Below are 13,418 nucleotides of genomic sequence, written 5' to 3' on the forward strand. Positions count from 1 at the left end.
CTCACGATTATTGTACAATTATTTCTGTCCCGTTGACTTTGTTTTCCACATGACTGTTCGATCTGTTCTGTTGTTGTTTGTATATATTCTTATTATTCTTATTATTTCTTAAGTTTCATCTTTATTATATTTTAGGGCCCAGGGATCATCCTGATATTGTTGATTCATTTATGCAACTCCAAGCTCAGGTGTGTTTTTGGTTTCTTATTTCATTCACTTTGGGTTTCTCTCTTTCTCTTTTACTGTCCTTTTCTTAGTCTCCCTTTCTCCCTTCAGTTCTGTGTACACAGGGTCTTTTTGGACCCTTGTTTTAAGGGCCATGGAATTGACCAGACAGGGTTTTCTATTGGATGATTGACCGGTCTCTTGTCCAATAATTAAATGGGTGTGGTCCAGAAATGGGTCATGCCTGCTTTGTGCACATATGCGTCACATGTACACAAATTTGGTGGGGTCTGTGAGTTTGGGCTCAATTATGCTTTAGTAGGACTATCAGTCGATTACAATTTTAAATATAATTAAGTCAGAGGTTTTAAAACGTGTCCAGGGACCCCCAGGGGCTGCAGAGGGGTGCTAGGGTGTCCGTGGAAAATTTCTGGGGATAAAAAGTGAGAAAAAATAAATAAAAAAACATTTACCACATTTGACTTATTACATTTTGATTCTGTGTTATAAGGGCTACAAATACATTTAACATTTTAATTATTTATTTATTTATTTTACATGATTCATACATTACTCCAATAGTGGCTAGAAAAAATGTAAGTTGTCAAATAAAAACAAAATCCAGATTAATTTATTTTGGATTTTATATTATATTTAACTTTTAATTTGATAAATTATTATTTACTATTTATTGAATAATTTTGTCCAATTATTTAACAGTACCACAATTACTATTTTTCTCATTATTTGTTATAATTATTTATAATTTAATATAATTTATAATATATATTTTTTTAATTATTTTTATTGTATTTATTTATTTACTTTTTGTCATTTTTGGAAGGGAGTACTTCATAAAGGAATCATCATTTTTGGGGTCCAATTAATTGAAATGTTTGAAACCCCTGAAATAAATAAATAAAAAATACAAAATAAATGCTGATTGATTAATAAGATGATATATAATAATCAAAATATTTATGAATGTATAATAAATATTATAATTCAGATAATTCGAAGACATTACATTATTATGGCAGACAATTAACGCAGTGGTTAGATGATACAATAAGTGGCTTCTTGCGTTCCATCTGTACACATGCATCAGATGAGCACTTTTTTTTTGCATCGCTGTGGATGTGTCATGACTCTACAACAGTCCATTCGTTGATCATCTAATTCATTAGGGGTTTTTCAAAATTCCTAAAATTCCTCCTAGATCTTTCAAGCTGCATTTACCTCGGCACAGTCCTTCAGCCTGTTTTGACACGGGTTGCAATGTCTTTTCTAACTGATCATGCTAACCGTTTTTGATGATCAAATATAACATGAATCATTTATCTATTCATGTTTCGTGGCAATATCTCCCCTCCCAATGTCATTCCAGCCCCAAAACCAATGAAAGCCTAAATTAATTCATCTCAATAAATTAATTTAATTGGCGCTCTTTTTTTTGTCTGAAGTTCTCATGAGGATCTCTTCCCCTTCATTTCTCTTTCTGTATTTCTCACTCTGTTTCTCTCAAATATCCCCTCATCCTCAACGAGTTTCTTAATGCATCAGTTGTCTTTATCTGTACATGTTGCATTCAGTCCAACTGAGCAGAGAAAGTAGTGATTGAACAGATGCAATACAATCAAGTGAGCTTGCTCAAGAAAAAACAAATCATCATGCCTTTAGTTTCTATTGAGTTAAGTTTCGATGCTTTTTTATTTAATTTGTATTATTATTTATTTATTTTGGTGTTGATTTCTTTCTTGCCTGATGTGTTTGCATTGAATATGTATGTTTGATGAATAACTGGACAGCTGTAGGGAGTGAGTGATGGGGGGGGGCGGGGTGCAAAGGAGATTGACAGGGTTCCAGGGGTGGAGTTTAAGTTATGTGCTCTGTTCATTGGATCTGTCTGATTCATAGGCCCTCAAACGGAAGCCCGATTTATTTTTATCAGAGAGTCTTGATGTGAAAGCGGTTTTCCACTGTGGTAAGTAGTTTTAAAATATAGAAAAGAATTTTGTTTTTGTTTGAGTTATTTGAAATGTTTGAGTTATTTCTCTAATACCGCTGTCTTCTGGCTATAGGAGTGCTGTCACTTAAATTTCCAGAAGCTCCCACTGTCAAATCTACCTGCCTTTTCTTTGTAAGTGCAGAGGGAATTTTAAGAAATGTATTACAACTTAAAGGCCTATCCACACAGTTCACTAATATTACAAATTACAATAATATCCAGAAGAACAGTGTCAATGGAAAGTTGACTAAGACCCTGTGACAAATATAGTGGACCAAAAAGATAGCCGAGTCTAGTAATAGGCAGATATATCGGCCAATATTTTGCAATTGTCTGCATGGTCCAATAACTGTGAATAAATGGTTAAATATATAAAGTGTTAACTTGGGGGGGTAGTTTAAGTGTTTGTTATGCTAAGTTTTTGTGTACATTTGCTGTTGATACATTTCATTATTAGGGCTATCATAATTATGATATTTGAAAATAATTGCGATTTAATTATCTGCTTTCATGATTATGAAGATTAATTGTCATACATTTGTCATCGTTGCATGTGTGCTTCATAAACCATAAAGGGTTACGTCACACAAAAATGAAAATTCTCTCATTTACTCACCCTCATGCCATCCCAGATGTGTATGACTTTCTTCTGCAGAACACAAAGATATTTAGAAGAATATTTCTGCTCTGTAGGTCCATAAAATGCAAGTGAAAGGTGATCCAAAAATCACATAAAGGTGTTTAAATCTATAACTTCAGAAGCGATATAATAGGTGTGTGTGAGAAACAGAACAATATTTAATTCCTTTTTTACCCCGAAACTCTACTTTAACTTTCACTTTCAGATGTAAAAGTGAAAATGGAGATTTAGAGTAAAAAAAAAAGGATTTAAATTTGATCCTTTTCTCTGCCACACCTATTATATTGCTTCTGAAGATATAGATTTAAACACACGTATGGATTATTTTTATATTCCCTTTATGTGATTCTTTTGAGCAACAAAGGTTCACCATTCACATGCATTGTAAGGACCAATAGAGCAGAAATATTCTTCTAAAAAATCTTCATTTGGGATGGGATGAGGGTGAGTAATTTTATTTTTGGTGAACTATCCCTTTAAGAAGTAATTTATTAATTTTTAACTATTACAGGCTTTGAAAACTTTTGAATGCCATTTAAAAACAATATTTTAAATATCAATATATTTAAAAATGCTTAAAGTATGCCTCTCTTTTTGGTCAACTTTAGGCTTGGTCCATTTTGCATTTACACTGTTGTTGTTGGAACCCAACCAACCTGAATAGTTATTTTATTATATTATTTATGTTATGTTACTCTGTAAAGTTTGAAGTGATTTGTGGACTGGACATTGAATGATTAAAGTGGGAAATGGTTATTATATTTAAGTATGCAATGGTAAAATATTTCTGTCAAATTCTTTACTTTCACAATGTTACTTTAAGGCCTTTATTTCCCATGAACAAATACCTTTTAGGCTAAATCCACATTAATCCGGAAACATTTAAAAATGGTGTTTTGACTTTCCAAACGTTCTCCGTTTGCACTGCCGTTTTAATGCGTTTTCCAAAAGTTGCTTGTCCACACTGAAACGTCTGAAAACGCTTAAATTCCTGTACTGCGCATGTGAAAAACGCTGCTCCATGTACGGTTTGAAACGCAGTAATCACGCACCTATATATTCTGTCTAACAGCATTTATATCTGCCATCCTGTTAGATATTGCATTTACATTTATGCATTTGGCAGATGCTTTTATCCAAAGCGACTTACAGTGCACTTATTACAGGGACAATCCCCCCGGAGCAACATGGAGTTAAGTGCCTTGCTCAAGGACACAATGGTGGTGGCCGTGGGGTTCGAACCAGCAACCTTCTGATTACCAGTTATGTGCTTTAGCCCCCTACGCCACCACCACTCTATTGGATATTGGCATTGACAATTTGGTCGACCAATAACCGAGTCCACTTTCAAGACACTTTCAGTGTGAATGCAAAGAGAACTGGGTTTTGGTCCACTTAAAGAGGTCCGAGTTTGGTTTTGTGAATATGGAAACAACCTTAAACTGGTTTGAATAGATGATAGTTGATTTTCTTTGATCTGCAGACGGAACTAATAGCGCACTGCGCAGACATTCCTCCTGTCGGTCAGGTGGTGCAGGAAGACGGTAAACTCCTCCTGCTGGCCGTTCTGGAGGTGAGTCACTATTAAACATCAGTCTAGTTCATTCCAGAGGGGCAGGTTTGCACAGAACTCTGATCCATGTGTATTTTTCTTAAGGCTATTGGAGGTCAGTCATCCCGTGGTCTGATGGATCAGTTTGCAGAGGTGTTGTTTTGTCTGAATAAACACTGTTTCGCTCTGCTGACGGTGTGGTTGAAAGAAGCTCTTCACTCTCCAGGCTTCCCGTCCTCACGGGTCTCAGATGAGCAGAAAAACACTTTCAGCCAACAGGTGCTGAGGTGAGTAGGTGAATTCCCGCTACTTAGTAGGTCCTCATGGTAACACGGTTACTCGCCTCAATCCAGGTGGTGGAGGACAAGTCTCAGTTGCCTCCAATTCTGAGACAGTCATTCCGCACATCTTATCACGTGGCTCGCTGTGTATGACACCGCAGAGACTCGCAGCATGTGGAGGCACATGCTACTCTCCGCGATCCACGCACAACTTACCACCCTCCCCATGGTAGTGGTGGTGGTGGTGTAGTGGTCTAAGCACATAACTGGTAATCTGGTAATCAGCAGAATGTTGGTTCTACCTCCAGGTTGCTCTGGGGGGATTGTCCCTGTAATAAGGGCTCTGTAAGTCGCTTTGGATAAAAGCATATTGGATAAATGTAAATTTAGAGCGAGAACCACTAATCGTGACCATGAGGAGGTTACCCCATGTGACTCTACCCTCCCTAGCAACCGGGCCAATTTGGTTGCTTAGGAGACCTTGCTGGAGTCACTCAGAACACCCTGGATTCAAACTCGTGACACCAGGGATGTTAGTCAGCGTCAATACTCGCTGAGCTTCCCAGGCCCCCCAGTTAATGCCAATATTAAGAAATAAAAAATATATAATATTTTTGAAATATTCGATATCATCTATTTCAGATATAGTCACCCCTCGATCATGAATATTAATATATTATGTAAAATGACTGAGCTATAGAGTTTTTTTTATAAAAATGGATCTTAAACATTAAATGGGTTTTTAGATGTTTTACCTGTTTTTATATTTTAACATGGATTTTGCCATGAAAATAACCAAAGAAACTGACATGGCACTTAAAAAATAAACAAACATTTAATATGACTGCTCTAAGAAAGTCATGAAGTAAATTCAGCATGAATAATTAATATTCATGAGATAGTCATTTACCAAACTTGAAGTAAAGCTAGTATCGTTCATTTTTGTTTTTAAATTTGGAAACCTGGTACTGAAGTAATTTGTACTTTTGACACCGCTGAAGTACTAAAGCTATTTTTTTCCCATATTCTCTCAGGGAGCGAGTAAACAAGCGTCGAGTGAAGGATATCGTGAAGGAGTTCACACTGGTGTGCCGCGGACTTCACGGAACTGAGTACGCCGCTGACTACTAAACCACGCTCGGACACGAAGTCTAAGGCAACCCAAAACTAGAACTCCCAGAAGCCCTCACTGCAACACAACAGACGTGAACGATTCAGTGTCAGAACTGCCACAAAGAGGCTTGTGCAGCGACAGGCCTCGCAATCATCCTTTAGCTCATCCTCGATCTCTCTTGCTGTCACTGGATTGTTTGGGAGTTTTGAGGTTTCTATGCGGCGATCTGAAGAGCAGACATCTCTCCTCCTCCTCCCCCCACCCCCCCGCTGCATCTCATGGCATGTTCACTGTAAACGTTCTTCTATTCTCCCATTTTCAAGATCTTCCGTGGCTCTTTCTCACTGTTTCCTGTAATTCATTCGAACCAAGAAATAGTGTTAGTTAAATATTTTATTTGTTATTTTGGAGATACTGAAATAAAGAAGCATATATATATATATTAGATAACATATTTAAGCAAATGTAATAGTCTAGTGAACTGTGTGTGGGTTGTGCTGCTAACAGAGAGAGGAAGCATTGCAGGCTGATGTCTCTGTGGCTTTATGTCTAGATCTCTATCACCCTAATTGCCAAAATATTGTGAATGTTTTTAATGAAATGGCTGATTGTTTTTGATTATATAAGGTCAGCAGCATATTTGGGGACTTATAAAAACAGTAAACAATGAATGGGTGAGAGAAAAATACACCATACACTGCTCATTTTCATATAATGTAAGTGAATGGTGACTGAGGCTGTTAAGAGCCAAAGTGACAAAAAAAAGCACCATAAAAGTAGTTCATATGACTCGTAGTCCAAGTCTTCTGAAGCTATGCGATCGTTTTACGTGAGGAAAAGACCAAAATTTGTCATTATTCACTGAAAATCGTCTGCGAGTAAAGTGAAGGGGAAGATTTTCAATGGATAACGACTTAAATTTTCATCTTTTCCTCACTCAAAGTAGTTATAGGGCTTTAGAAAACGTTCATTATTGCACATTAAGTGTGTAGACTATTTTTATTATGCTACTTTTATGGATTTTGGAGCTTGACAGCTCCAGTCCCCATTCACTTTCATTATATGGAAAAGAGCGGTCTGGAAATTCTTCAAAAATTCAGCTTTTGTGTTCAACAGAGGACAGTCCTACAGGTTCGGAATGGCAAGAAAGTGAGTACAGTAAACGATGACAGAATTAAAATTTTTGGGCGAGCTGTCACTTTAACGTTTTTGGCAAATTGCCCCAGCAGTAGCTCTGTGAATGGTTGGGTGTCCAGGCATCTGTTTGTGCATTAATGCTTGTTCAAAACAGGTCCAGCAGTCTTCTGAGTGCACTTTAACCACAAATCCATTTAAAATCCAGCATGGCTGTTCCCTCTCTATCTCGTTTGCCCCTGGCTGCTGCCTGTCCACATGTAGCATGTGTGTTGCGTTACATACAGGCCCAGAATTTGTCAGATAATCAGTGGATGAGGGCTGTTCTGTCCTGTTATTTACTAGTGAGTTACAGAGGAAGAGCAAACAAAGGGAGAGACAGAGATGTGCAATGTACATTTAGATTGTTTTCTTGTTTTGTACCCTGTTTTAATTTATTAAACACATCTAAGATGGCAGAACCTGTGGTCTCTGTGTTTAAATGTTGGTTTGAAATTCAATCAGTATGAACAATTTTCTGTATCCATGAAATCAGTGCTGAAATGCTGCAATATATTTGTTGAGTTGGGGATGACGGGTGGTTGCTGCACTTCATCTGGACCAGCAGAGTTCTCTACAGCTCTGGAGAAGCTTCACTTGGTTTCAATAAGATCTGGTAAAATGAGCATAGACATTGACATAATGTTTCCATTTTGCTCATACTGGTATAGTGAGTTTAGTTTTTTGGCGTATAACTTGGAAGTGCCTTCAATTCATGTTGGTTATTTTCCAGTCCGCCCTTATTTCAGTGTATTTAATATTAAGCGTAATTGCAGTTGTTGCATTGTGTAAAATAATTCCATCTAAATAGCAGATTAAAACCGTGAACTACTGACAGCATTAAAGACTATCTAAAGTGTGACTCAAACACTTGTTTGTCTTGTTCAGACACTGTGTAAATGCATAAAATTGAGTTTTTGGTGTGGTCAGAATGGGTTACTTATTAAATAAAAAAATGTATATAAAATACTGAGTTTAACATCTCGGTATCTTGGTTACTTTTAAGCATAAATGAAGCAAATTATTGATATTTGGGTGCCTGATTTAGTAAAAATGTAAAACTTGAATTGAAACTCAATTTGAGATTAATCAAATTGACTTCAAAATAAACTAATTTATGAAGAAAATCTAAAGCATTGGCATATTCATGATGAAACTCAGAATGGGACGTCCAGAATAAACTTCAGTGCATTTTGGCCCTAAATGGAACCACCAAATAGGCACATTATTAATTAATTAAACCATTTAAATATAGAATCATTATTTCAAAAAGAATATATATATTTTTTTTAGTAAAATCTATTTTTATCCAGACTTAATATTTGGATTTTCAATAATATGTTCAGATTTATGATTATATATTCTGGATGTATTACTATATATTTGTATTTACTATTATATATTTAGATTTACAAACATTCAGATTTATAACTTTATTTACAGATTTACAATAATATATTCAGATTCATGTATAGCCTATTGGATTTACATTATATTCAGAATGTATAAATTTATATTAAAATGTATTACATTGTTCTATGTTTGGCCATCATACTGTGTTTATATATACACACCAATTAGCCACCACATTAAAACCACCAGCCTAATATTGTGTAGGTCCCCCTCATGCCACCAAACAAGCATCAACCCGCATCTCAGAATAGCATTCTGTGATTATATTCTTCACACCACAATTGTACAGAGTGGTTATCTGAGTTACTGTAGACTTTGTCAGTTCTAACGAGTCTGGCCATTCTCTGTTGACCTCTCTCATCATCAACAAGACATTTCTTTCCACAGAACTGCCGCTCACTGGATGTTTTTTGTTTTTGGCACCATTCTAGAGACTGTTGTGCGTGTATGAAAATCCCAGAAGATCAGCAGTTACAGAAATACTCAAACAGCACACCTGGCACCAAAAATCAGTATATAATCAGCCAATCATGTGGCAGCAGTGCAGTCCATAAAATCATGCAGATACGGGTCAGAAGCTTCAGTTAATGTTCACATCAACCATCAGAATAGGGAAAAATGTGATCTCAGTGATTTGGACCATGGCATAATTTTTGCCAGACTGGTTCGATCTGACAAAATCTACAGTAACTCAGATAACCCCTCTGTACAATTGTTGTGAGAAGAATATCATCTCAGAATGCTGTTCTGAGATGCGGGTTGGTGCTGGTTTGGAGGCACGAGTGGGGCCTGCACAATATTAGGCAGGTGGTTTTAATGTTGTGGCTGATCGGTGTGTGTGTGTGTGTGTGTATATATATATATAATTTCAGAAATGGTATATATAGAGAAAATTCCCCTATACTTGTGTACAGCAATAGTAAATATGTGTTTGTCACACATACCAAGGAACTGCAACATAAATGTATTTATTTAAAATTCTCATATTTCCTGTCATTATTAGCATTTAGCAGTTTTTTTCCTTCTTAATCTTTATTTACTTTTCATACTTTATTGCTAGTGTTATTGTATTATAAAGATTAATTTATTCAGATTTACTAATGATTTATTAAAATTATTATAATTAATTGTTTGTTATACGTTTATCATAAAGATATTTTGTATATAATGCTCTAGAAATCATGCCAATTAAGTTTCATTAAATTAATTTGAATTGAATTAAATATTTAGCAGTGATCAGTAAATTCAGGGACTCTGGGACCAGGGGGAAACCTGCCTCCCTCCCTCCCTCCCTCCCTCCTCTCTCTCTCTCTCTCTCTCTCTCTCTCTCTCTCTCGCTCTCTGTCGCAGGTATTCTGTGGTGTACTTCAGCAGACTTCAGTCATGGAATCAGACATTAATTTATGTCGTGCAGTTCTTCTCCCGGTCTGATGATCTGAGGAATAGTCGGACTGGAGATCAGATGGCAGATTTAAGGATGTTTGTCCCTGATGTCTCATATTCAGTGCTGTTGTTGGGCATATCGTTTCTCACTGTCTTCACTAAGACTTCACAGGAGTTCTCAGGTACCAAACATCCACATTATCGAGCACATTAAGTGCATGTATAGTTATTGACACATGTGCTTTACTTTCAAATGTTTAATAATTTCCCGCACGACTTTCTTTACTTTAAAGCTGTGCGATTCTGAGATGACTCACATTCGCGCGTTTATTTGATCCGCATTTAAAGCTGTGGAACGTTGCATCAAATTGTTTCGCGGGAAGTTCCTTGAGCGATTCGATCAGAGGGAAAGTGTGTGTGTGTGTGTGTGTGTGTGTGTGTGTGTGTGTGTGTGTGTGTGTGTGTGTGTGTGTGTGTGTGCGCGTAACAATAATAGCCATATGCTCTTATATTATTATATATTAATATACAGTGGGGTTAAAATAATCTTAAAATCCCTAATGGATTTGCTTTAATTTGGCCTTCTCTTCAAATGTAATAATTGTACTATTTGAAATGATTACATATTATCAACAACAATTCGAGTGAAGATTTAAAAACGTGTAAGAATTCCTTAATATTTTGTTCTGTATGTCTGACTTTTGCTTTAAAGACAGCAGGAGATCTGACCTTTTGTATAAAGCAGTTAATGTGTTCACAACACATTTGCTATGTTTAAATAGTGCCGAATCTTAAATATTACATTTAATGTCAAAAGTTTTCTTTATGCAAAATGTTTAACTCGTTCTCAGGTGCATGATGTGCATGTGTGAATTAAATGCATTTTGTTTGTGGATCTCTTTTTAATCGACTTAAATGGGCACAGCTTTGCTTTGAAGGAAAGTAAACATATTTGACTTTCATTGACATCAAGTCATGTTTGTTTGTATTGTGCTTTTCACAATACATATCCTTTGACAGCAGATTTACAGAAAATACATATTACCTTAATGGGTGAATCTCACAAAACCTGTCAAGAACATGGTCGTATTTCACCCCAACATCAAAGAAAAAATACAAAAGTATATTTAGATTTTTAGCATTAACTTCAAGACAATAAAGCACATTTCACCTGAAAATCTCATAGCTGTATTGCAAAAAATAAATAAATAAAATCAAAAACATTCAAATAGAATAAAATTAAACATTATTCCCATTAATGTGAAAAGAATAATATATTTAAAAGTAAAAATATACATAGCATGTAGCTGTACTGCCTTTAATATATGCTGTATTTAAGTTAAACAATCATTATGTCTGGACAGCAAAAATGCCCCCAAAATTTAAGATGTTGGGCATAAATGACCTGGCAATATATTCTTCTGTTTTGTTTGAGATTTTTGTAACATCTTAATATTCTAGTATGGTCCTAAAAGTTATATTATGGCATAAAAATGAGTTGATGTTGCTTTAATTCTGAAAGAGATAGTTTACCCAAAAATGAAAATTCTCTCATATACTCGCCATCATGCCATCCCAGATGTGTTTGACTTTCTTTTGTTCAGCAGAACACAAATTAAGATTTTTAGAAGAATATCTCCTCTTCGTTGGTCCATTCCACTTAATTGGTCCTAAAAATTGGCTTTACTTCCTTTATGGAAGAAAAAATCCCTTATTTCTTATTTTTTCCTGTGATTTTGTAGTGAAATGTGAACCGGGCATGTTTTCAACCTTATAGGAATCAGACTGAAATCAGAGGCATCAGATTTTTAGGTTATTTTTAGTCAAACACATAATTCTTATTCATAATCTGTTGGGTCAGACAGAATCAGGCTGGAGATTCATGAACTGAATAAATTACAGGCTCTGGAATGTCAGTTTGATTGACAGCTGCTTGAAGCACATGACAGAAGTTGCAGATGGAGACGGAGCATCTGTTGCCAAGTAACAGGCCTGTACATCTGTCCTACTGGAACCTGATGCCTTGTGTGTGTGTGTGTGTGTGTGTGTGTGTGTGTGTGTGTCCGTGACCTGTGTTTTATCATGGTTAATTAGCTTTACAAACACACATTTAGATTCATTGTGTGTGTGTGTACGTGTGTGTGCTCACTGCAGTGAAAGTGGTCATAAAGTTGTGGGCTAGACTTATTGAGGCACTGAATGGTCAAAAGTTCAACTGAGGTCAAACTACTTGATGGATCCCAATACACCATTATGACTAGAGGAATATCTCTTTATCTATCTCTCTCTCTCTCTCCTTCTTACTCATTTATGTGTTTTAGTCTTAAAGCAACAGTTCACCCAAATCTCTCATTATTTACTCAACCTCGTGATGTCCCAGATGTGTATGACATTCGTTCTTCACTAGATCACATTTGAAGAAAAATAGAAAAATATCTTAGCTCAGTAGGTCCTTAAAATGCAAGTGGATGGAGATTTCTGTTTTGAAGCTCTAAACATCACAGACAGTCAGCATAAACGTCATCAAAATGACTCCAGCGGATAAATGAATGTCTTCTAAAGCAACACGATCACTTTAGGTGTGGAAAAGATGAGTATTTAAGTACTTTTTAACTATTTTCAAAGCTTCCAGTAAGCTTCACAAGAGGGTTGAGTTTAAGTAGTCTCTCGTGTGACATATTCGCGTTGCCATGGATACAGATGTAATCTCACGCTCTCCACTCGGTTGAGACTTCCAGGATGAGCACACAAACGCACCATTGTGAGAAAAGAAACAGATCAATTCAGCTCTAAATCAAAACCAACCAAGCTACTGTACAGCGTTCCTCCTCCTCACTTGTATACAGCGCTGCACTTCCGGGTGTCACAGGTGCATCAGTTCTTGCGTGTTTCAAATGCCAATGTGATTACATCATGCGTGTACTGCTCCTGACCGGAAGCATGAATTAGAGTGCTTGGTGTTTATGCTGACGGTCTGTGATTTTTAGAGCTTGTTGAACTATCCCTTTAATGACTACATAAAATGGGACTCACAACACATTTGAGTGATTCGCATGAAACCTGACAAAAACACTCCAAAATGTAAAAAAAACAACCAGAAATAATAGTTTGCATGACATGAATGATACCCAAATCATGCGGATTGACGAGGAGAGGTTATTTCTTTTCTGAACTATCGAATGTATAATTTCACTAGTGGACAATCAAAGATGCATCAATTTACCTTAAAGGAGGGCTCTATATCATAGAAACTTGAGGATGTGCTCGTTTGACTTGGGCCACTCAACTGTTGCCTAGTAACCACCTTGTCTGAACATATCCTGTGGTTTAGTTGTTTTGTCTGGGGGAAGTTGGAAAAGCAATGTGCTTGTGTAGGTAAAAGCGTGATATTTATCATCATGAAGATGGCTTCATATCATGTGATTGATAAGGAGATTTACTTTTATAAGGTTTTATCTTTTGTCTCGTGGGTTAGGGTATCCCAGATATTAAACATATCTCATCTGTGTAGTTTCCATATAGCTATAGCTTAGGTCCCATTAGGGACATCGGGGGATGTCCTTCCTTAAAGGGATAGTTCACCCAAAAATGAAAACTCTGTCATTGTTTACTCACCCTCTTGTTGCTCTAAACCTTTCTTTATTCTGCGGAACACACCAATTTTGTTTTGGACCACACTGACTTTCATT

The 13,418-nt window shown here is 36.3% G+C and overlaps 2 protein-coding genes across 5 annotated transcripts in view; both read left to right on the forward strand.

Moving 5' to 3' along the window:
* The window catches only part of LOC127623819 (importin-13-like), a 48,583-nt gene extending 41,033 nt beyond the window's left edge, over positions 1-7,550 (forward strand). Inside the window, exons 16-21 of one of the 4 annotated variants that reach the window (XM_052098357.1) lie at positions 136-188; positions 2,083-2,149; positions 2,247-2,305; positions 4,297-4,386; positions 4,471-4,652; positions 5,681-7,550. In XM_052098357.1, the coding sequence (XP_051954317.1) occupies positions 136-188; positions 2,083-2,149; positions 2,247-2,305; positions 4,297-4,386; positions 4,471-4,652; positions 5,681-5,777 (548 nt within the window). In that variant the 3' untranslated portion in view covers positions 5,778-7,550. Of the gene's footprint in view, positions 1-135; positions 189-2,082; positions 2,150-2,246; positions 2,306-4,296; positions 4,387-4,470; positions 4,653-5,680 lie in introns of those variants that run through there. The other 3 variants (XM_052098358.1, XR_007968099.1, XR_007968098.1) reach the window with 3 other exon arrangements.
* Positions 7,551-9,719: 2,169 nt separating this feature from the next.
* Positions 9,720-13,418, forward strand: part of LOC127623831 (protein eva-1 homolog A-like) — a 44,151-nt gene continuing 40,452 nt past the window's right edge. Inside the window, exon 1 of the mRNA XM_052098380.1 lies at positions 9,720-9,911. Coding sequence (XP_051954340.1) covers positions 9,809-9,911 — 103 coding nt within the window. The 5' untranslated portion in view covers positions 9,720-9,808. The remainder of the gene's footprint in view (positions 9,912-13,418) is intronic.

Source organism: Xyrauchen texanus, chromosome 30, assembly GCF_025860055.1.
Source record: "Xyrauchen texanus isolate HMW12.3.18 chromosome 30, RBS_HiC_50CHRs, whole genome shotgun sequence".
Taxonomy (NCBI): Eukaryota; Metazoa; Chordata; class Actinopteri; order Cypriniformes; family Catostomidae; genus Xyrauchen; species Xyrauchen texanus.